General features: G+C 43.5%; 1 protein-coding gene across 2 annotated transcripts in view; it reads right to left on the reverse strand.

Annotated features, from left to right (window-relative positions):
* LOC144736639 (SWI/SNF complex subunit SMARCC2-like) overlaps positions 1 to 25,393 on the reverse strand; it is a 109,898-nt gene that overhangs the window by 57,194 nt on the left and 27,311 nt on the right. Inside the window, exons 9-16 of one of the 2 annotated variants that reach the window (XM_078619209.1) lie at positions 23,458 to 23,589; positions 16,842 to 16,957; positions 12,587 to 12,723; positions 10,274 to 10,333; positions 9,476 to 9,513; positions 2,748 to 2,777; positions 2,459 to 2,574; positions 581 to 652 (exon numbers count right to left, since the gene is read on the reverse strand). In XM_078619209.1, coding sequence (XP_078475335.1) covers positions 581 to 652; positions 2,459 to 2,574; positions 2,748 to 2,777; positions 9,476 to 9,513; positions 10,274 to 10,333; positions 12,587 to 12,723; positions 16,842 to 16,957; positions 23,458 to 23,589 — 701 coding nt within the window. The remainder of the gene's footprint in view (positions 1 to 580; positions 653 to 2,458; positions 2,575 to 2,747; positions 2,778 to 9,475; positions 9,514 to 10,273; positions 10,334 to 12,586; positions 12,724 to 16,841; positions 16,958 to 23,457; positions 23,590 to 25,393) is intronic. The other variant, XM_078619207.1, reaches the window with a different exon arrangement.

Genomic DNA, 25,393 nt, shown 5'->3' on the forward strand with positions numbered 1-25,393 from the left:
CGAATTTTTCCCATAAGAAATAAAGGGAAAGTAAATAATCCGTTCCAGAGGAAAATAAATGATATTTTAAATGGCATATTATACATTAATGGGGTTGTATAAAATAATTTAGACACTAATTACTAAAATGCATACAGAAGCCACGTGACCGCGCTGCTGCTGTCAGCTGCGCTGGTCACGTGGCGTGCCTCCATCCCCCACGTCGCGCGCACCTCGACCCGGGGCTCCACCCTCCATGGGGGCGGGCTCCACCCTTCATGGGAGCAGTCTCCCCCCTGCCCCCCGCCCCTCTCCTCCACGTCCCCCACCCCTCTCCCCCACGTCCCCCGCCCCTCTCCCCCACGCCACCCCGCCCCTCTCGCTTTGTTTCAGTCGTGAGCGGGGCATACGCGGGTACTGTACGCGGTGACTCATCCCGACCCATACAAGTTCTAGCAAACGCGTCATATCCCAAGCAAGATATCGTATCCCAAGACATTTTTGTCTCGAAAAAACACGACGTATACCAAATTCGACGTATTCCAAAGCGGTCGTATACCGAGGTATCACTGTACATTTAAATGTCTCGGTAAACACTCACATTTCTGCAGTTTTTGATTTTGTCTTGCTGTTGAAAAACTCCGGTAGTGCTCGCCTTTCAATTGCGTGAATACTGGAAAATAAGAAAATAATCATTACATATTATTATTTTGGTGGTATGGTGGTTCCATGGTTACACTTGTCTCACAACCAGAAGCCCCTGGGTCTGATTCCTCACTCGGGTGCCTTTGTGTGGAGTTTGTTTTCCCCTGTTCTGCATGGGAATTCCTCCTGGTTCCCCAGTTTACTCCCGTAACTTCACAACATCACTGTTATTGACCCAACATCCCAATTCAGAAAAATAACGCACCAACACTGATTTACATTGCATTTAGTAACGCAATACAGAAGTCCCTCGGTTAACAGTGACATCGATTAACGGTTTTTCGGTTCACGTTTCGCCTCTCAGACCCCATGGTTTCAACTAACATTAACATTGTGACTAATGGTATGTTTACGTTATGCACGCGGGCGCCAATTTCGATCAATCCGAGGGCTCGTAAGTGGGGCTGAGCTACACCCTCAGCCAATCAGCGATGCCCATTTGAGCATTTGAACCTCGACTGGCTTTATTTACATTACGTTTTCTGTTTTGGGCAGTGTAAAAACAGCTCTCTTGCAGACTCGGAGATTTCGACTTATTTCTCAACTTATAAGTAAATTCGATTCAATTATTCTGGTTAACAGTAGTTTTCGTGGAATGGGTGAAAAACGTTAACAGAGGGACTACTGTATACACTAAAATCTTGCGCAGCGCATGTTTTTAATCGCGAATTTGACCGTTCATACCAAATTTATCGAGGTTTAGTTTGCCGATCTCGCCCCACGTGGCTCGATCATATCGCGATTGAACGTGAGATTCCTGTACAGCACACATCGTAAAGTAGTACTGTACAGGTACTCTTAACTGCACTACTCGTGATGATGCGGCCGCGGAAGAATACACACAGTGCCGTCTCCGTCTCTGTTGCGTCTCCGTCTCTGCCTTCGTCTCGTCTTCCACGCAGCCCATTGCGGGTCGCAGGCCACGCGGTGTTCCCAGTGGCCAGTGAGGAGGCGGCGGTGAGGTTAGGCCGCCTGCGATTATTCTTAACTACATTACTTTTTTTCCATTATTTACATTTACTGTAAAACTGAAAAAAAATTATCACTGTAGAAATTATAAATCACATTTTAAGGTAAAAAATACTTCTCGTTTCATGTTTGGGTTCACGTAGAGTAACATGAAACCAAAGGAGGGGGTTGGTGTCAGATTACGAACTGGGAACCAGTTTGCGGATCGCAGATTTGCTGATTGCGGCTATTTTCAAGAACGTAACCCCCACTATGGGCAAGGGTTTGGTAGATATAAAAAAATCGAGTTTTTAGTCACTAATCCTAGAAAACTGAATTTTCATTGCAGTAGTCTCTTGGTTAACAGGGACATCGGTAAAGTTTTTTGGTCAATGTTTAACCTCCAATAGGACCCCATGGTTTGGACTAACATTAAAATGTTCATGAACTGGACGTTTACGTTATGCATGCGGGCGCCAATTTCGTCCAATCCGAGCGCTCGTAAGTGGGGCTGAGCCATGCCCTCAGCCAATCAGCGATTCTCATTTATGAGCATTGAGACCTCGACTGGCTTTGTATACATTACATTTTCTCTTTTGGATGAATGCTTTTAACATGTAATTCCTGTTATCAATCAACAGTAGTTTTGGTGGAATGGATACAAAATTTTAACCGAGGGATTACTCTACATCTCATTTCAGAATTCGCATATATCTGTGTATATAAACCCCTTAGAATTCTGAAATGTGCACTGACGTGTATTTATGAACACACGTGTTGGATGGTAGCGATATGTACACATGCGCGTTGTTGGATGGCAGCATACCTGTTGTATTCAAACCAAGAGGTGTAGCTGGGAATGATGATGTGATGCGTCTGCTGCTCCGCTGCACCATCTTCACCCAGCTCAAGCCTCATTGCTGGGCCCATTTCATCATCCTCCTAAAACAATCACGCACATCTCAGCATTATTCGCATCGCGGTGACTAAAAGAATCAGCGTGGTTGGCTTACGTATGGTGCGAAAGAAGGTCAATGTGCGTATATACAGAGTACACAAACCGATACTGGTAAGAGCACAGAGGATCCTGTCATGGTTTGGGCTGCGTCACTCACAGACCACAGGGCCTTTCCAGCAGCGTCCTTCTGGGGCCAGTGGAAGGGACGAGGAAGAGAGGTGGGCCAAAGTTATTTTGCTCGTTTATTAGGGAAAGCGCCAACGAGTCTGAAGACACTTTTTAAGCAGGATCCTGCTAAATAATGTTCAAATATATTTTCAGCATTGGGATGTTTTGGTCATATCCTTGGTTCTTTCGGTACAGTCACGTAGATAGATTTCGATTTAAAGCTTTCGTGACTGCAGGGATTCATCTTCTTGGTTCTTTCGGTAAAGTCACGTAGAAGGGAAGTAATAAAATAATAAAAATAAAACATAATAAAATAATTCTCACGACGTTTCGGCCACAACGCAAGCAGCCGTCCTCAGGTGAAAACCAGGTCTGTCGGGGAGACAGCATCTGAATGAAACAGCACATGAGCTTGGAGCATATATATAAGCTGGGTTGTGAGGGGGGGAAAGGGCGCTTCGACAAAATAATTTGCATATCAAGAGGAATTTAGCATATTTATGGGAAATGCAGGAATGTGATTAGTACTACATATGCCCGTGCATTATGCAGGATTAGCAGCATCAAAGGGAGGGGTAGCATTAATAAAGGGAAGGAGTGTTAATAGTATGTAGCTGCAGTAACTAAAACCAACACGTAAACAACTAAAGTATAAACTACATAGTATCATCGGTATACTAACTATACTCTACAATAAGCTGAGTTACTAACAGTAAGTAATACATTACAATTCTACGTCGTAAAAATTATATAATATGCTTCCATCTAAACTTTATTCTCTTACATTACACGAGTCTACACCGTACTATATACTGCCATAGACAAACCCAACATTAAATTATATACTGTTCGATTCAACACAGTACATAAAATCCGTGATCTGGTCCCGTCTGTAAAATATGTGGTTCCAGACATACAGTACCCTGGCGTCTACAAACTAAGTTGCCTCTGTGGTAGCAGTTACATTGGAGAAACCAAACGACATGTCTCGGACCGCATCCGTGAACATAAAGCAGACTTGAAACACGGTAGGACAAACACCTCAGCCGTGGCAGATCACTGTTACAATTCAGTGGGCTCACATGACATTGACTTCTCCAAGACAGAGGTTCTCTGCAAGCCATCTGGCTACCATGAGAGATTCGTTCATGAGGCGATCCACATATACAAACACAGAGACAATTTCAACCGAGAAGATGGATTCTGGCTTAGCAATCATTGGAAGGACGTAATAAACCATTTCGGATCTTAACTGATTGTGTTCACGTTTACGGTGACTTTCAGACCGCGTTCCACTCACTGGCATTGTATTCTCCGCAGGGAATGGATTCTTTGCTCCGCTGCAAGTTTCCTCTCACTACTCACCCATTGACACGACGGTCAATGGTACAGTGTATAATAACAAATAGTATAACATTTATATGCTTAATACAATGTTCAAAGTAATATATAGTATCGTAATTGTATAGTGAATATATAGCAGTGTGATATACATTAGGGTGGGTAGAATAATACATAGTGTTATATTACAATGTATAAGGTTTATAGCAATACAGTATATAATTTAATGTTGGGTTTGTCTATGGCAGTATATAGTACGGTGTAGACTCGTGTAATGTAAGAAAATAAAGTTTAGATGGAAGCATATTATATAATTTTTACGACGTAGAATTATAATGTATTACTTACTGTTAGTAACTCAGCTTATTGTAGAGTATAGTTAGTATACTGATGATACTATGTAGTTTATACTTTAGTTGTTTACGTGGTGGTTTTAGTTACTGCAGCTACATACTATTAACACTCCTTCCCTTTATTAATGCTACCCCTCCCTTTGATGCTGCTAATCCTGCATAATGCATGGGCATAATTAGTACTAATCACATTCCTGCATTTCCCATAAATATGCTAAATTCCTCTTGATATGCAAATTATTTTGTCGAAGCGCCCTTTCCCCCCTCCCAACCCAGCTTATATATATGCTCCAAGCTCGTGTGCTGTTTCATTCAGACGCTGTCTCCCCGACAGACCTGGTTTTCACCTGAGGACGGCTGCTTGCGTTGTGGCCGAAACGTCGTGAGAATTATTTTATTATGTTTTATTTTAATTATTTTATTACTTCCCTTCTACGTGACTTTACCGAAAGAACCAAGAAGATCACGTAGATAGGTTCAAATACAATAACAAAAAATAACAAAAAACTACGACATTTCGATCGCAACGCAAGCGGTCATCTTCAGGAAAAGGGGGGTTAGCTTCCAAGGGAAACTGTTTATAAGGGTTTAAAATTGGCATAGCCCAAATGTCAGCAGCCAATTATAATGTAAGTGTTCGGCAGCGAGCCCGGCGGTGGTTCGTTTTCCACCAATCAAAGGGCTGCCAGGTGAAAATTAGCATGTTAAAGAGAGATTAGCATGTTAATGGAAGATCGCAGTGCCGCAACCAAGGGGTCGGCGCGAAGTGACTGTGAAGAAAGCGCAAGTTTGAAATGGGTGTAAAGCACAACTAACATCGGAAGGTGGTAGGATGGGAACAAAACTCTATTTCCGACCGTCATCACCTAGCCAGTAAACTGGAACACGTACACCAAGCCTTCAAGATCAATGGATATTCAGACTACACAATCCGAAAAGCTATCACCCCAACCGTTGGGAAAGAACCATCTGAGGACCCAATCAAAGCCATCACACCTTGCCATACATAGCAGGGGTCACTAAAAAGATTTCCAAAATAATGAGCAAACACAAGATCCAGGTTCGATTAAACACAGCACATACATTTTGATTTAAGGCTTTCGTGAATGCAGGGATTCATATTCTTGGTTCTTTCAGTAAAGTCATGTAGAAGGGAAATAATAAAAATATTAAACAATAAAAATTATCACGACGTTTCGACTGCAACACAAGCAATCATCATCAGGTGTGAAATCCACAGCAAGAAAATTTGAAAAAAGTAGCGGTTTTTCCTAACTTCAGCACCACGAACAGCGATTTGGCAGTTGGCCAGATCTACAGCGAGGGAAAACAGTATTTCATCCCCTGCTGATTTTGTACGTTTGCCCACTGACAAAGAAATGATCAGTCTATAATTTTAATGGTAGGTTTATTTGAACAGTGAAAGACAGAATAACAACAAAACAATCCAGAAAAACGCATGTCAAAAATGTTATCAATTTATTTGCATTTTAATAAGGGAAATAAGTATTTGACCCCCTCTCAAACAGAAAGATTTCTGGCTCCCAGGTGTCTTTTATACAGGCAACGAGCTGAGATTAGGAGCACACTCTTAAAGGGAGTGCTCCTAATCTCAGCTTGTTACCTGTATAAAAGACACCTGTTCACAGAAGAAATCAATCAATCAGATTCCAAACTCTCCACCATGACCAAGACCAAAGAGCTCTCCAAGGATGTCAGGGACAAGATTGTAGACCTACACAAGGCTGGAATGGGCTACAAGACCATGGCCAAGCAGCTTGGTGAGAAGGTGACAACAGTTGGTGCGATTATTCGCAAATTGAAGAAACACAAAAGAACTGTCAATCTCCCTCAGCCTGGGGCTCCATGCTAGATCTCACCTCGTGGAGTTGCAATGATCATGAGAATGGTGAGGAATCAGCCCAGAACTACACGGGAGGATCTTGTCAATGATCTCAAGGCAGCTGGGACCATAGTCGCCAAGAAAACAGTTGGTAACACTACGCCGTGAAGGACTGAAATCCTACAGCGCCCGCAAGGTCCCCCTGCTCAAGAAAGCACATATACATGCCCGTCTGAAGTTTGCCAATGAACATCTGAATGATTCAGAGGACAACTGGGTGAAAGTGTTGTGGTCAGATGAGACCAAAATGAGCTCTTTGGCATCAACTCAACTCGCCGTGTTTGGAGGAGGAGGAATGCTGCCTATGACCCCAAGAAAACCATCCCCACCGTCAAACATGGAGGTGGAAACATTATGCTTTGGGGATGTTTTTCTGTTAAGGGGACAGGACAACTTCACCACATCAAAGGGACGATGGACGGGGCCATGTACCGTCAAATCTTGGGTGAGAACCTCCTTCCCTCAGCCAGGGCATTGAAAATCGTGGATGGGTATTCCAGCATGACAATGACCCAAAACACACGGCCAAGGCAATAAAGGAGTGGCTCAAGAAGAAGCACATTAAGGTCCTGGAGTGGCCTAGCCAGTCTCCAGACCTTAATCCCATAGAAAATCTGTGGAGGGAGCTGAAGGTTCGAGTTGCCAAACGTCAGCCTCGAAACCTTAATGACTTGGAGAAGATCTGCAAAGAGGAGTGGGACAAAATCCCTCCTGAGATGTGTGCAAACCTGGTGGCCAACTACAAGAAACGTCTGACCTCTGTGATTGCCAACAAGGGTTTTGCCACCAAGCACTAAGTCATGTTTTGCAGAGGGGTCAAATACTTATTTCCATCATTAAAATGCAAATCAATTTATAACATTTTTGACATGCGTTTTTCTGGATTTTGTTGTTGTTATTCTGTCTCTCACTGTTCAAATAAACCTACCATTAAAATTATAGACTGATCATTTCTTTGTCAGTGGGCAAACGTACAAAATCAGCAGGGGATCAAATACTTTTTTCCCTCACTGTATGTTCGGGAAAAGAGGAGCGGGGAGAAGAAAATGGAATGCGGTCTGAAAGTCACCGTAAACGTGAACACAATCAATTAAGACCCGAAATGATTCATCAAATCCTTCCAATGATTGCTAAACCAGAATCCATCTTCTCGGTTGAAATTGTCTCTGCGTTTGTATATGTGGATAGCCTCATGAACGAATCTCTCATGGTAGCCAGATGGCTTGCAGAGAACCTCTGTCTTGGAGAAATCAATGTCATGTGAGCCCACTGAATTGTAACAGTGATCTGCCACCGCCGAGTTGTTGGTCCTACCGTGTTGGTCTGCTTTGTGCTCATGGATGCTGTCAGAGACATGTCGTTTGGTTTCTCCAATGTAACTACTACCACAGAGGCAACTCAGTTGGTAGACGCCAGGGTACTGTATGTCCGGAATCACATATTTTACAGATGGAACCAGATCACGTTTTAAGTAATCTGTTGAATCGGACATGGATCTTGTGTTTATTCAAGATTTTGGAGATCTTTTTTGTGATCTCCGCAATGTAGGGTAAGTTGATGGTTTTGAATGGCTCCTCAAGAGGGTCCTTCTTCATGGTTGGAGTGATGGCTTTGCGGATTGTATAGTCAGAGTAACCATTAGCCTTAAGAGCTTGGTGTACGTGCTTGAGTTCACTGGCAATGTGTTCCTGGTCAGAGATGCATTGGGCTCTATGGTGCAAAGTGATCTGATCCCATCTGTGATGGATGTGATCCCTGACATGCAATACCCCGGCGTCTACAAACTAAGCTGTGTCTGCAGCAGTAGTTACATTGGTGAAACTAAGAGACATGTCTCGGACCGTGTTCGTGAACATAAGGCAGATCTGAAATACTGTAGGACCAATATCTCGGCCGTGGTTGATTATTGTTTTAATGCGGTGGGCTCACATGAAATTGATTTCTCTAAGATGAAGGTACTTTGCAAGCCCACTGGCTATCAACAAGGATTCGTTCATGAAGCCATCCAGATATATAAACACAGACACAATCATTGGAAAGACGTTATCGACCAGTTTAAGTCATAATTGGTTATGATGTTCCCATCCTACCACCTTCCGATGTTAGTTGTGCTTTACGCCCATTTCAAACTTGCGCTTTCACAGTCACTTCGCGCGCCGACCCCTTGGTTGCGGCGCTGCGATCTTCCATTCACATGCTAATCTCTACTCTTTGCAGAGAGATTAGCATTTATTTGAAGCTTTCGTGACTGCAGGAATCCATACTCTTTGGTTCTTTTGGTAAAGTCACGTAGGTATAAAATAAAATAAATCCATCATCAGGTGAGAAAGCTTTCCCACCTGATGACGGACGCTTGTGTTGCGCCCCAAACGTCGTGATTTATTTCATTTTATACCTACGTGACTTTACCGAAAGAACCAAAGAGTATGGATTCCTGCAGTCACGAAAGCTTCAAATCAATGCTAATCTCTCTTTAACATGCTAATTTTCACCTGGCAGCCCTTTGATTGATGGAAAACGAACCCAGCAGCAGCCAGCAGCAGCAGCCAGCAGCAGCAGCAGCCAGCAGCAGACAACAGCAGTCAGCAGTCAGCAGCAGATCTGATGAGTGTGGCCCCAGCACATCCACTGTGTGGTGTGACGGGCGTGGGCTTCCAGATCGTATCCACCCATTGGAAGAGACCAAGATCCAAATGATCCAACAGAACACCATCTGAAACTCTCCAAATCCATTCCATGTGTGGAAGAAGTCAAAACTAATGGCTGGACTGCTGCTTCTGATATACTTTAGTTTGCATGTCCACCTCGTGGTCCCATAGGTGGAGGGGTTATTCCCTCTATCGCAGCTAACAGGGGCAAAGATGGCGCGAGGAGTTTAACCAGTCCTGGCCTATCACCGAGTAACCGTTAACGTAAAAATGTCTATTAAAATCGGAGAGTCATACTCTGTGAACGTTCCTTGTCACGTGTCGCTGATATGAGTCTACCGAGTCACTAGACCCACTTTTTTCAACGCAGGTTTAACTTTTTCAATTAAAAAAACAAATTATGCAAACAACACTGGGAGTAAAAGTACCAACCTAGCCAAGAGCGTAACAGAGAGTTAGTAGCATATCTGACCTTGGCTCCAAGATCAGTATTTTCATCTTCTTGTTCGTCTGTTGAAGTAAAAAAAACATGCAATAAATTTTCAAGTAATTCTCACTTACTTATTTATCCAGTCGCAGAACTCTTTTTCAGGAGGCCCCTGCTTCATCGTGTTTATATTTTGAAGATGTAAGTGTTTATTATACAAGTGGGAGGGAACCGGAGCACCTGCAGAAACCCCACGCGCACGCGTAAGGGGGCAACGCTCTATCCCCGTACAGATGGAAGCAGATGGTGATTAGCCCACACTTGCTACTCTGCCTGGCAAGCCAGGGTACGGCACCTCGACGCCCACAGGAAGGGAGTTTCAATATGTTTGTGCGGTGATCCACCAACCCTCGCTGTTGCCTCCAGAGTGCTGGATTACACAGGCTGGGCATTTGGAAAGCACCAACATGTGCAATATACTCAATAAAAATGATTAAATAACATGATTTAAAGGGAATATACATTGACAGCAGTGGACGAGGGCAAACAAAATAATAACTCGGTCCATTTGGCTTTTACACAGACAGCGTCGCTGATGAATGTGGTGGGTTTTTTGTGCAATTTACTACTTTTGAGTTTATAAAGTATAGACAATTATCAGCAGCTGCACTGTCAAACCATCGACTTCATTCACATTGGCTCCGTGATGAATGCCGACCCGGGGGTTCTCAAACAACAGAAACACGCTTTGGCAACTTGAGGCTGGCATAAAATGGCAACAATATTTGTACAAATGTTTTTTTAATCTGATGATCCTCGCTGTTTTGTGTTAAAGATACTCACCTAAATCTGTCATGACACCGCCTTTAATAGGAGCCACTTCTGTGTCTTTCTTTGTATAAACTGCAAAGTAAAACAACGACACCTTAATCACTGCAAACGTTTAGAAAGCTCTTTAAAAACTAAGGCACGTGAAATTACATTCCACATTTCAAGCATGCTTTCCAAGCAATATACAAAGTTTGGCCTTGAAGGCATCAGGAAGACTCGACATTGTATTAACTTAGTATGCAATACCTTACACAGTCATTGGTATTGCAAGTCAAATTTTTGATCCAGCATTTTGAGATGGCCTGTGTATGAACAATGCACACTGTAGCTGAAATGTTTTAAAATATTTAACAATATAAAGAAAGTTATTTGATTGGAAAGAGGTTGGGTTGACAAAGAAACGAGACAAATTGCGGATGGAGAAAGAGTTGACTCAGCAGTTGAAGCGGTGACTTCACGGGGGAATAAATGTTGCAGATGCAATGATTGACAAAACGTGAAACAAAAAAGGATGAATAATTAATTGGCTTAAGTAAAATCAGTTTTAATTTACGAATGGATGTCAAATTTTGGAGACATAAGTGAATGGAACACTCATGGGATGAGTGCAGGAAAGCTTAGATTGAGATTATTATAAGCAAATACTGCAGTGTGCATTAACCACAAAAATACAAGCAGTCTGCTTCATGGTGGACGTTAAAGATCCCATGTCAACAATCCCAAGAGCTGCCATTGTGTGCCAGCATCATGGTCCAAATTTGGCAAATTGAAAAAGATTACCCATAAATTACTCAAATCGGATTTTATATATATAGCAATCACCATCACCTACTACGAAACCTTGGCAGCAATCGCCTGAAAAAGGTCATGAGACTCGAGAGAGGCTTTCTGGGTAAGTACAGTAGAACCTCTGGTCACGACCATAATTCGTTCCACAACTTTGGTCGCAATTCGATTTGGTCGTGACCCATTGGATTGTATGTAAATACGATTAATCCGTTCCAGACTCCTACAAACTGTATATAAGTATTGTTTTTTAAATATTTTTAAGCACAAAAATAGTTAATTATGCCATAGAATGCACAGTGTAATAGTAAACTAAATGTAAAAACATTGAATAACACAGAGAAAACCTTGAACAACAGAGAAAACTAACATTGCCACGTCAAAGTTTAGAATCGTTCAACAAGATCATTGTTTCGTCTGCTACATCAGTCGGTCGATTCTGAGAGAAAGAGAATATTCGTATGAGCAATTCATGTTTCTATTGAAAGTAAGTTAACACTAGCAACAGTTTTTCCACCTCTGTCAGCACTTGAGGCCTCTGCTTGGTTAACATTGTAACTCCCCTTGCAACATTAACTGCTTTAATAGCCTCTTTCTGCTTCAAAATAGTCGAGACCGTAGACTTTGATTTCTTGTACTCTGCAGCAAGATCGGTAACACGCACACCACGCTCATACTTTTCAATAATTTCCTTCTTCACTTCGATTTCAATTTTCTTTAAAACCTTCTTCTCACCAACATTACCACACTTCACTTGATTAAGAGGCCATGGCTAATTGCAAAATTAATGTAAAAATACACAAAATACTGCACAGAGTTCACAGCGAATGAGCGCACGTCTGACCGAGACCGATAACTAAGCGTGACTGACTGAGAAAGCGGCCACACGTGGGTCGCTGTTGTTTGTAAACAAACAACAGGAAATTTGGTGCTTACAAAAAAAATGGCGCGGAAGGAGAAATCGGCCGCGGCCGTGTTTGATCGCCACCCGAGTATGTGTTCGTGACCAGATTAAACATTTTTGTGAATTTTTTGGTCGGAACCCGATTTGGTCGTGGTCAGAAGCGTTCGTGACCAGAGGTTCTACTGTAAGTGTTAAGGATAGCGAAATCGCTCATGATTTCTTTGCTCATCTACCCAAAAAAGCCTCCTCGAGTCCTGCAAAGTTATCACAAACCGGGGGCGATATTGCTACATATAACCCCAATTAAAGAATTTGCAGGTATGTATGTACGTATTTAGAACTTCTTTCACACCGTACATAGACAAACATGCTAATTGGAGGAGCGGGGGAAGGACAACAAACTAACACACAAAAATCAGTTTTAAAGAAATTAGATTTCAATAAAAACAAATTCAGCATTGAGAGGACACCGGATAACTTAGGAGGAAACCCATGCCGAACAGGGGGAGAACAATAAACAAACTCCACACAGATAGGTGCCGAAGTCGGGCATCTTGTTTTGATGCATAATCAAAATTACCACTGCACCCTTACGCTCAGATGTGCACACAGACGGCGAGCAATGGGGCACCCACCATTCTTGGGCAGCTGAACCTCGGTCATGTTGGGCACGTGTAGAGGCTCCTCCATGTCTTTCGTAAGGTCCTCCTCCTCTTCCTCCTCGTCCTTGCGCCCATGCCTCTTTCCTAATGGCTCACCCATAGTATGCCTCCTGTGGGACCCAGTGTGTCAGGGGTCGGGTGCAAACCGCACTCTCAATGCTTAGTTTTGTGTCCTGGGAGCAGGAATGAGATTGGATTGGCCGTCTGCATCACAGTGGATGTTAAAAGTTCTATGACGTCATTCGGAAAGTGTAGACCATTGTCGGCCAGCATCACGATCCACATTTTTCTAAATGTATAACTCGATTGGGATTTCGATTTAAAGCTTTCGTGACTGCAGGGATTCATCTTCTTGGTTCTTTCGGTAAAGTCACGTAGAAGGGAAGTAATAAAATAATAAAAATAAAACATAATAAAACAATTCTCACGACGTTTCGGCCACAACGCAAGCAGCCATCCTCAGGCGAAGAATGAAACACCCCAAGCTTGGAGCGTATATTTAAGCTGGGTTAGAGGGGGGGGAGGTGGGAAGAAGAGCGCCTAAACAAAATAATTTGCATATCAAGAGGAATTCAGCATATGGAAAATGCGTAGGAGGTGGGCGGGGGGGGGTTCCAAATCAATACTATGCCCGTGCATTATGCAGGATTAGCAGCATCAAAGGGGGGGGGGGAAGGGGGGGAGCATTAACAAAGGAAAGGAATGTTAATAGTATGTAGCTGTAGTTACTAAACAACCACGTAAAAAACTACAGTATAAACTGCATGACAAACTAAAGTATAAACTACATAGCATCATCAGTAAACTTACTATACTCTACAATAAGCTGAGTTACTAACAGTAAGTAATACATGAAAAAATTCTACGTTGTAAAAAATTATATAATATGCTTCCATCTAAACTTTATTCTCTTACATCACACGCGTCTATACCGTACTATATACTTCCATAGGCAAAACCAACATTAAATTACATACTGTATTGCTAAATTACATACTGTATATACAAAAATAAAAAGAGACCCCACCAACAGCCTCGTCTCCAAAACCAACAACATCATTTCTGCTTCAACCGCATTAATTGATCAGACCAAACAGTTCTCGTTGAAACCTTCTGCAGCCAGGCCACCAAGATTGTACGGCTTGCCAAAGATACATAAAGAAGATACACCTCTTCGTCCCATTGTCTCTACTATCAACTCCCCGACTTACAAACTGGCTCGTTTTTTGTCCGAAATCCTACGGCCTTTCACTGGAAAAACCACCTCTGCAGTACTAAACTCTACTGACCTGGTATCAACAATCAAGGGGATTGCCCTGTCCCCAGACGACCTGCTTGTCAGTTTTGATGTGGTTTCCTTGTTCACCAAGGTGCCTGTGCCTGACACCATCGCAATCATTGAAGACTTGGTTCATCAAGGACTGAATGCTGGGGTACCCCCCCTGGTGAGACACTGCTTAACCAATACATACTTCACCTGGAATGGAACCTTCTACAAGCAAATTGAGGGCACCCCAATGGGCTCCCCCTTATCTCTGGTTGTAGCCAACATCTTCATGGAGAAATTTGAGACGGACGCCATCCAGACTGCCACTCTACGCCCGACCTTATGGAAGAGGTACGTAGACGACACTTTTGTCATCTGGCCACATGGCCGGCCTGCTCTAGACCAATTTCTCGACCATATCAATTCCATACACCCAGCCATCAGATTCACCATGGAAGTCGAAAATGATGGCAAGCTACCCTTTTTGGATGTCCTAATCAAAAGGAGACCTGATGGTTCAATGAGCCACTCTGTCTACAGGAAAGCCACCCACACGGATGCTTATCTAAAACCGGATTCCCACCACCATCCATCCCAGAAGAATTCCCTCATCAAGACTCTATATCATAGAGCCCAATGCATCTCCGACCATGAACACATTTCCAGTGAACTCAAACACGTACGCCAAGCTCTTAAGGCTAATGGTTACTCCGACTACACAATCCGCAAAGCCATCACTCCAACCACCAAGAAGGATCCTGTTGAGGAGCCTTTCAAGACCATCACCTTACCCTACATTGCTGGGGTCACAAAAAAGATCTCCAAAATCCTGATTAAACACAAGATCCAGGTCCGATTCAACACAGTACATAAAATCCGTGATCTGGTACCGTCTGTAAAAGATGTGGTTCCAGACATACAGTACCCTGGTGTCTACAAACTAAGTTGCCTCTGTGGTAGCAGTTACATTGGGGAAACCAAACGACATGTCTCGGACCGCATCCGTGAACATAAAGCTGACCTGAAACACTGTAGGACAAACACCTCAGCCGTGGCAGATCACTGTTACAACTCAGTGGGCTCACATGACATTGACTTCTCCAAGACAGAGGTTCTCTGCAAGCCATCTGGCTATCATGAGAGATTCGTACATGAGGCGATCCACATTTACAAACACAGAGACAATTTTAACCGAGAAGATGGATTCTGGCTTAGCAATCACTGGAAGGACGTAATAAACCATTTTGATACACATTAGGGTGGGTAGAATAATACATAGTGTTATATTAAAAATGTATAAGGTATAGGGTGGTTTATAGCAATACAGTATGTAATTTAATGTTGGTTTTGCCTATGGAAGTATATAGTACGGTATAGACGCGTGTGATGTAAGAGAATAAAGTTTAGATGGAAGCATATTATATAATTTTTTACAACGTAGAATTTTTTCATGTATTACTTACTGTTAGTAACTCAGCTTATTGTAGAGTATAGTAAGTTTACTGATGATGCTATGTAGTTTATACTTTAGTTTGTCATGCAGTTTATACTGTAGTTTTTTACGTGGTTGTTTAGTAACTACAGCTACATACTATTAACATTCCTTTCCTTTGTTAATGCTCCCCCCCTTCCCCCCCCCCCTTTGATGCTGCTAATCCTGCATAATGCACGGGCATAGTATTGATTTGGAACCCCCCCCGCCCACCTCCTACGCATTTTCCATATGCTGAATTCCTCTTGATATGCAAATTATTTTGTTTAGGCGCTCTTCTTCCCACCTCCCCCCCCTCTAACCCAGCTTAAATATACGCTCCAAGCTTGGGGTGTTTCATTCTTCGCCTGAGGATGGCTGCTTGCGTTGTGGCCGAAACGTCGTGAGAATTGTTTTATTATGTTTTATTTGTATTATTTTATTACTTCCCTTCTACGTGACTTTACCGAAAGAACCAAGAAGATCGATTGGGATTACTCTCTTAGTCATAAAAGCTTCGAATCTAGTTCGATTGGGATTGTATATAGCAGTGGCGTGATGTTAACTACCTCGCCTGTTATATTCTGACCCTAACGCCTGTATACGTGGAGTTTGCATGCTCTTCCCATAGTCGCGTACAATTTTTCTCCGGGTCCTCCGGTTTTTCCCTCCACATTTAGAAACATGCATTTAGATTGTTTAGATTAATTGGCTGCTATAAATTTACACGTGATAAGCCACTTCGTTGAGCTATCATTTGTGGCCAGGTCGCTTCTGAAAAAGAAGATAATAGCTCAGTCGGCTTTACCTGATCAAATAAAAAATTGTTTCGTTAAATTTTTTGTGTGATTTGTTTACCTTTCCTCGACTTTGCACTCCTACTGTGTTTTTTTTACTGTTTGTTGTTGTTGTAAAATTCTGAACCAGTGCCCCTACTGGACATGTCAAAAAGAGCTTTGTAGCTCATCAAATTTCTCCAGTATAAATATTCTGATTCTGATATTGCCCTGTACTGCAAAAATACTGCAGACCGTCTGTGAAATTTTGCGCCTTTGTGACAGCCTTGCACGACAAGAATGGCATGAATACCAAATGTACTAAATTACTCTTGTTATTAAGTCTGCGTGTATAGCTACCCCTTGCAGCTATGTAAGGGGTGCCAGGGTGGCAAGATGTTAGCTACCTCGCCTGGTATACAGGAGGTTGTGGGTTTGATCCCAACCCTGAAGCCTGTATATTTGGAGTTTGCATGTTTACCCCGTGGTTGCGTGTATTTTTCTCTGGGTCCCCTAATTCGACGCTACGCGTTGAGAGTATTTGGTTGCAATACATTTCCACACGGTGATCAGCCACTTTGTTGAGCTTTAATTTGTTAAGGCCGGGTCACTTCTCAAAAATAAGCTAATAACTCAGTGGGCTTTAGCTCGTGAAATAAAAACATTGTTTATAGTTTTCCAAATAGGTAATAGTTTGGGGTGCGTGTGACTTGCCTCTTCTTGGAATTTGGCTTTTTTCTGGGCTCTGTGGGCGAGGGGGAGTGCCTCCGCCTCCGAGACAAACCCTTTTCCTTCTTCTCTTTCTTTTCTGTGTCTGGAACGGCTGTGGTCTGCAATCGTACAGAGATGGGCATATATTTACTCAAGACACGTATACACGAGCAGACACGCAGGCGGACAGACGCAAATGTATAATTGTAAACAGGCGGTCTCTGGTTTATGATGGTCCGATTTAAAACGCTTGTATTACGGCACCATGGATAGATTTACGATGTGAGAACTTTATTTACGACACATCTTCCGACGTGAACGCATTTGAATAGTCAGTCTGGTTTCCGATGTGACTTGGCATGGAGCTTCAGTTATTCTTAAGTGTTTTTGTGGAATTTTACCGATTGAATAAGCCCTCTTAAATGATTGATAAAAGGAAAAAACAAATCAGCAAATTATGTTTCTACTGTTTGTACCGTCTATGGGAAAATATGGTCCGATTTACGATGACATGGTTCTTGGGAACGCATCGTGATGTCGTAAAAGCGGGGACCACCTGTATAAGTATAATCATATGAAATAAATACATTTGGACATAGTTGGACTCTTGTGTGTAATGGCCTCTACTTGGATGGCTTAGGCAGGACATCAAGGGGATGATGGTTGGTGGGAAAAAAATACACAAATCAGCAGAGTGGTACATGCTAGGAATTGCAAACTGAGAGACAGGAAGAGGAACACGTGGACTTCCTAAGGACATCATAGCGACTGTTTAGGAAAGTACCCTTAGGCAGGACATTGAGGGTTGATGCCCAATGGGCAAATCTGTGATGGAGTGGCAGCCAAAAGAAGGAAATGTCTGAGAGGCCAACCACTATACTCACCCAGAGTGAGTGAGTGTGGTGCTTGCCCTCTCAACATCTCTCGCTTCTGAATGGGTTAACCTCATTGCAGCGATATGCTCATTCAGGAACGAGTTAAATTGTGGCATCGGCAGTCATCATCCAACAGTGGATAAAACAACATGGACGATGATGACAAAGTTAAATTGTCAGTAAAATCATTTCAGTAACTTCCATTGCAGAGTCGAGTAAACGCTCATTATGAGCAGAAGGAAACAGAAACATTGAATCTATGAGCTATGCATTCCCCAACACCTTACAGGTAGGTAAAAGCCATGACCAAAATATTGTTTACTTTTCAATTCACAATCAGTATTGCGCAGTCTGGCGGACAAAACGCGGTATTGCACGATGGGTAAACAGTGAAAGGGTATTCTATGGTTCTTTTGGTAAAGTCTCGTCGATAGAAAAAATAATAACAATAAAATAATAAAAATGAAAATAAAGTGAATAATTTTTTTTATAAAATATCACGACGTTTCGATCACCTGATGACGACCGCTTGTGTTGCAATTTAAACATCGTGATATTTGTATTATTTTTTATTCACTTTATTAAAATTTGTATTATTTAATTGTTAGAATTTTTTCTATCTATGTGACTTTACCGAAAGAACCATAGAATATGCATTCCTGCAGTCACGAAAGTTTTAAGTCAAAAAGTGAAAGGGTAGTGGAGGGCAAAGCTCAGAGAGACTTCAAGTCACTCTTGCTATGCGCGTCTATTAACTAGTATATACAAGACATACTCTTTGGGTCTTTCGATAAAGTCACGTAGATAGAAAAATAATAAAACAATCATAAAATCACGACATTTCGATCGCAACACAAGCAATCGTCTTCAGGTGAAAAAATACAGCAGGCGGACTGCTGAGGCAGGAAGAAATGTAGCGAGAGAGCTACTGCAGCCATCGGTTATAAAGGTTTGAGATGGGTACAACCCAAGGGTAAGTGGGTGGGGCTAGAGATGGAATTTGAAAGGAAGTGTAAGATCGCAGAGCTCGGTATACCTCGGCTATTGTATTGCTAGAGATTAGCATGTCAATCGGTTAATGTAACCCCACGGTCACGGTACTAAAGAAGCCATTGTATTGCTCGAGATTTGAGATTAGCATGTCAATTTGAGATGGTTCCCGCAGCTGTGTTAATGAGAGACATTCAGCCTATTAAACAACGAGCGCCACCGCCGCATCGAGGAAAAGGGAGCAGCAGCTATGTTAGTGAGACATTTAGCCTGTTAATGTAAAGACATTTAACAAGGTAATGTAACTCAAAAAGTCGGAAATAACTGATAACATAGGCAGGTAGGATGGAAGCATTACAGCCAGTTATGACTTTACCTGGTTAATAACGTCCTTCCAATGATTGCTCAGTTTGTACCCATCTTTCTCGGTTGAAATTGTGTCCGTATTTATATATCTGGATGGCTTCATGAACAAATCTTTGTTGATAGCCAGTGGGTTTGCATAGTACATTCGTCTTGGAGAAATCAATTTAATGTGTGCCCACAGCGTTAAAACAATGATCAGCCACGGCAGAGGTGTTGGTCCTACCGTGTTTCAGATCCGCCTTGAGTTCTCGAACACGGTCCGAGACTTGTCGCTTAGTTTCCCCAATGTAACTACTGCCGCAAGACACAGCTTAGTTTGTAGACGCCGGGATATTGCATGTCAGGGATCACATCCTTCACAGATGGGATAAAATCACGAATTTATGTACTCTATTGAATCGGACCTGGATCTTGTGTTTGCTCATGATATTTGAAATATTTTTGGTGACCCCTGCTATGTATGGCAAGGTGATGGTTTTGATTGGGTCCTCAGGTGGTTCTCTCCCAACGGTTGGGGTGACAGCTTTACGGATTGTGCGATCCGAATATCCATTAATCTTGAGGGCTTGGTGTACGTGCTCCAGTTCACTGGCTAGGTGGTGATGGTAGGAAATACAACGAGCCCTATGGTGGAGAGTTTTGATGAGGACATTTTTCTGGGCTGGATGGTGTTGGGAGTCAGGTTTTAGATAGGTATCCGTGTGGGTGGCTTTCCTGTAGACAGTGTCCCAATGAGCCATCTGGTCTCTTTCGATTAAAACATCCAAGAATGGTAACTTGCCATCCTTTTCCACTTCCATGGTGAATTTGATGGCTGGGTGTATGTAATTGATGTGGTTGAGGAACTGGTTCGGAGCTGGCAGGCCATGTGGCCAGATGACGAATGTGTCATCTACGTATCTCTTCCACAAGGAAGGATGTAGGATGGATGTCTGAATGGCATCTGTCTCAAACATAGGCTACCACTGGAGATAAGGGAGAACCCATTGGGGTACCATTCCAGGTGAAGTAAGTGTTGGTGAGGCAGTGTCTCACCAGGGCCGGTACATCAGCATGCAGTGCTTGTTGGACCAAATATTCAATGATTGCGATGGTGTCAGGCAAAAGAACTTTGGTAAACAAAGAAACTACATCGAAGCTGACAAGCAAATCACCTGGAGATAGTGAGATGTCTTTAATTAGAGATACCAAGTGAGCTGAATTAAGTACAGCTGAGGTAGTCTTGCCAGTGAATGGGAGCAAGGTCTCAGATAGAAATCTGGCCAGTTTGTAGGTGGGTGAGTCAATGGTGGAGACGTTAGGAATGTTGTACCTTCTTTATGGATTTTTGGTAAGCCATAAGATCTGGGTGGTCTAGCAGCAGAGGGTTTCAGAGAGAGTCGCTTGGTTGGTTCGATTAACGATGTCGAATCAGTGATGATATTGTTGGTTTTCGTAACCAGGCGTTTGGTACGATCTCTATTAATTTTGGTATAGCTGCCATCATTAAGTAGGTCCTGAATTTTGTTACTGTATGTGGTTTTATCCATGATGACAATGGCATTGTCCTTGTCAACTGAGAGGATGATTATGTCATCTCTCTTTTTCAGTTGAGCAAGCTAAAAGCGCCTATCCTTGCTGATGTTGCTAATGGGTTTCTTAGCGTTTTTTAGGATTGCAGCGATTTCCGATCTCACCATGTCTGCAGGAATGCGTCCCAAACCTTTAAGAGCCAAGTCGACCTGGACAATGATATCATTAATTGGGATGTGTTTAGGGGTGACTGCGAAATTCAACCCTTTAGCGAGTACCGATTTTAGGCTGTCGGAAATTGGGCTGTTACTCTGATTGATAACAATCTTATCAACGTCTAACTTTTTACCGTGTGTTATCATTCTATCTACGTGACTTCACCGAAAGACCCAAAGAGTGTGAATGCCTGCAGTCACAAAAGCTTTAAGTCAAGATATACAATACATTAATGTCCATATGATGGACTGGTAACCAGCTTGTATAAGCAAAGGTCATCTGTATGGCCTGAATAGACTGTTGGGGCAAGCACTGTTAGCCATTACCTACGAAGGTCAACAATGACGGAATGGTGTAGCCAGCAACATTCCCGGCTGCCTTTGTTTCCCCAGTTGACCTCGGGGACAGCCAGGACTGATTCAAATATTAAGTCAGAAATTGACCCGCCCCTACTGGACGTCTGTGAAAAAGAGCTTCATAGCTCATCAGATTTCTCCAGGATCAATAAAGAATCTGATTCTAAAGTAAATTATGTTGGCCGTGAGCAGGAATCAAACTTGGGTCGCCATGCTCATAGCAGTGTGCGAACCACTACACTACCGCTCCCCATATGCTGCCAATTTTTTTTTACGATACACATCCAAAAGTAACAATTGCCGTTCGCTACGAAGTGGCGGTGACGTCACCACGTGGCTTGTGCCAGCCGATGTGCACCTTTACGCCACGTGAAGTGTCGAAGGCTCGCTGCCAGGAATCATGAAACAGACCATGGATTGACTGACTGAGATGCCATGCAGATACACCAACTGTGTTCTCCACTGTGCCAACTCTCTACGTTTTAGGCACCTGGCACTCTGCTTGTTGTTGCGAACATCACCCCCTCCGCTCTCCGTTATTGCTGCAGGTCGACTGCCTCCCAACTCCCTAGTAGCGTCGTCCTCCATGAGCCTCCTCCACAAAGACTGACCTTGACACTGTTGGTACCAATCATCGGCAAGTCCAATCAGTTCCACTTCCTTCTGCACCATATCAGTCAATTTCTGTGCTACTCCCATCTAGCCTGTGCCACACCCATTTAGCCCAAACCATCTGGCCAAACAAAAGCTGCTTGGGCATTGGGTGGCTGGACATGCGAGCTACATGACTCAGCCAACGTAGCCGCGCTTGATGGAGGTCACCGATGGAACTTTGTCCAGATATTTCAAGTATTTGTAAGCTCCTTACATGATCCTGGCTGGTCAAACCAAGATTGGGTATTAGGCAAGCCAGCCTGAATGCGTAAATCCGTAAAAATGATGGTGACAGAAAGGGCTCCGCAAAATCTTAACAACTGGTAGATATGCACAAACACTTGATAGTTGTCAACTCTATAACACACGCGGGGTCCACTTTCTGCCCCCCCTTCTCTCTCCCCCCCCTGCAGCCGATCTCTCAGATCTCTCCAAGTACTGCCGCGGGTTCCACATCCGCCCTGCCCCCTCTCTCCCCCACCTCCTCTCTCCCCCCCGCTACTGCCGATGCTATATAACCTCGTGCCACAGCAGATCTCTCGCCTACTTCAGCAGTTTTTTCTTGCTGTGGTTGTCCCACCTGATGACGATTGCTTGTGTTGTGATTGAAACGTTGTGATCAATTATTTTTCTACCTACGTGACTTTACCTAAAGAACCAAAGAGTAAGCAATTATAGCATTGATAAGGGTGATGATGTTGATTACTTGAGAGGGTAAAAATAAAAACTATACAATTTTTATTTCACCAGGTAAGGCTATGTAACTCTTTTCAGAAGTGACCGGGCCTCAAATGACAGCTCAACAAAGTGGCTAATCAAGTGGTAATTTATAACAGCCAACTACTCTAAATGTATGATGTTGATTATAAATCTGGAGGGGAAAACCAGAGAACCCAGAGAAAATTCCACAGGGAGAACACTCAAACTCCAAATATACAGGCGTCAGGGTTGTGATCGAACACGCGACCTCCTACATACCGGGCGAGGTAGTTAACATCTCGCTACAAGGGGTGTCTATACACACAGTCTTAATAACAACAGTAATTTAGTACATTTGATATTCATGCCATTCTTACAGTACAAGGCAGTTACAAAGGCGCTATGTATCACAGATGGTCTGCAGTAGTTTAGAGGTAGAGGGCGATATCGCTATATGTAATCCCTATCAAGTTATAAATGTAGAAAAAATTATTAATAAAGATTATTGACAAGGCGCTCTTCCTCCTCCCTCCCAGCTTAAATAGACGCTCCAAGCCTAGGACATGTCATTCAGACTCTGTCTTATCGACAGACATGTTCTTCACCTGAGGACGGCTGCTTGTGTTGTGGCCGAAACGTCGTGAGAATTATTTTATTATGTTTTATTTTCATTATTTTATTACTTCCCTTCTACGTGACTTTACCGAAAGAACCAAGAAGATGAATCCCTGCAGTCACGAAAGCTTTAAATCGAAATTTAAAGATTCTGAAGTCTATGATGTTGGCCGTGAGTGGGAATCAAACTTGGGTCTCCGGGTTCGTAGCACAGTGTGCGAAACACGACACTACGATATGCTGTGAAGCAAACGGTCAGGAATCGAACCCTCCTGCATACCAGGCAAGGTGGTTAACATATCTGAGTCATCGCGACACAAGGGAGGAGTAACCAACCTCAAGAGGCAGGGAGCGCACGGGGACACGGCGCCGCCTCGCCTGCGGTCGCCCACCCTCGTCCACCTCGTAGTCCTCTTCATTCCCCCACTCGTGGTGCAGCGCGGTGTCCAGAAGCCAGCGGGCGTGCACCTGCAACAGGAGCGGCAGCAGCAGTGGCAACAGCAGCAAATAACTGCACAGGCTCAGAAAGCTCCATCATGATGTTGTTTGGACAATTATCGCCATAACCAGGGGTCAACAACCAAAATAACAAGAAGAGCCATCTTTGTTCAAATTCGGTAAAAAACAACTCAATATTTCAAGAGCTGCAATGCGTGTGGTGAATACGAGATGGTGGTTCCTTAATAAATAACTTTACAAAACAGTTCCTTAAAGAGCCGCACGCGGCTCCGGAGCCGTGGGTTGCCGACCCCCAGCCATAACTGTTCAAGGCAAGCACCCAAGCCTTATCCAGACCACCAGCTCAAGATAACTGAATGTGTGGCTATTTTGGTCGCTAAGACCAGGGGGGGTTCCCACACTTTCCCAAGTCGCGTTCCACCTGAGTAGCCGGATCATTTTCTGGAACCCATGCCCATACTGGTAGGAACCTCCTGGTTACACCAGAGGGGCTGGGTGGGGAGGGTGGGGAGGGGCTGGGTGGGGGGTGGGAGGGGTGGGGCTGGGTGGGGAGGGGCTGGTCACACCGTGGTGCCCTTATAAAACTCAACGTTTAACCTACTCACGCCGGCTTATGCCCGCCCTCACAGTCAGGCATATTTGTGGAATACACCAAGCCGCCGTTGACCGAGCAACCCAACGTTCCTATCAGCTCCCTCCGCAGGAATGTGTTTAGGGCGGCTCACAGGGTGAAGGTGTTACAGTGCAGCTCACAAAGACACACACAGATACGGAGAAAAACAGACACAGAGACACACTGAGACCGGGAAGCACTCGCATACAGACATGGAGACATGCTGAAATACACAGAGACACGGAGAAAAAAGACAAACACAGAAACAAATAGACACGCGGAGACAGTCACAGAGACAGACGCAGACATGATTACACTCACACACAGACACATGGAGATACGCAGACACACACATACATTTATATAGACACAGACACACACAGATACGAACCTACTGACACAGACGCAGAGACATAGAGACGTACAAATACACACAAATATACAGAGAGACAGAGACAAATACACAGAGACACGGAGACATACACAGAGACATGCAGCCACAAGAGACACGAAGACGCACACGGAGATACATGCAGTTGGGAAAATAATTGTCATGGTTTTTGGCAGTGTCCCTTGATTTCCTTGTTTTCAGTAAGATAAGTAAAAGCAAGGGATTATGAGTCTCCCTCAACTACAATGCAATCCCACCCACTCACCCTGGCTCACGGTGATTGTTTTGGTTCAGTGTGCTGGGAAGATGAAGTGTGTCGTGGAATGCAACAGGTTGAGAAACACTGCAGTGCACACACGACTGGCATAACTACCACGCACAGGCGAAGTCCGTTGAAGTGCGTGGTAGCTTTCCAATGCAGGCCACTTCACACACAAGTGGGGGACTGCATTGTTGTAATTCATGTCTAATTAATGTAAGTCTAGTAATGATATTCTTGGTTCTTTCGGTAAAGTCACGTAGAAGGGAGATAATAAAATAATACAAATGAAACATAATAGAATAATACAATTCTCACGACGTTTCGGCCACAACGCAAGCAGCCGTCCTCAGGTGAAGAACAGGTCTGTTGGAAAGACAGCGTCTGAATGAACACCACCAAGCTTGGCAGCGTATATTTAAGCTGGGTTAGGGGAGGAAGAGCGCCTTGACAAAGGAATTTGCATATCAACAGAGGAATTTAGCATATTCATGGTAAGCAGATATAGGATTAGTCACTACTTGTGGAATGCGTAGGAGGGGGGGGGTCT

Source organism: Lampetra planeri, chromosome 62 (genome assembly GCF_965212315.1).
Source record: "Lampetra planeri chromosome 62, kcLamPlan1.2.h2, whole genome shotgun sequence".
Lineage (NCBI taxonomy): Eukaryota > Metazoa > Chordata > Hyperoartia > Petromyzontiformes > Petromyzontidae > Lampetra > Lampetra planeri.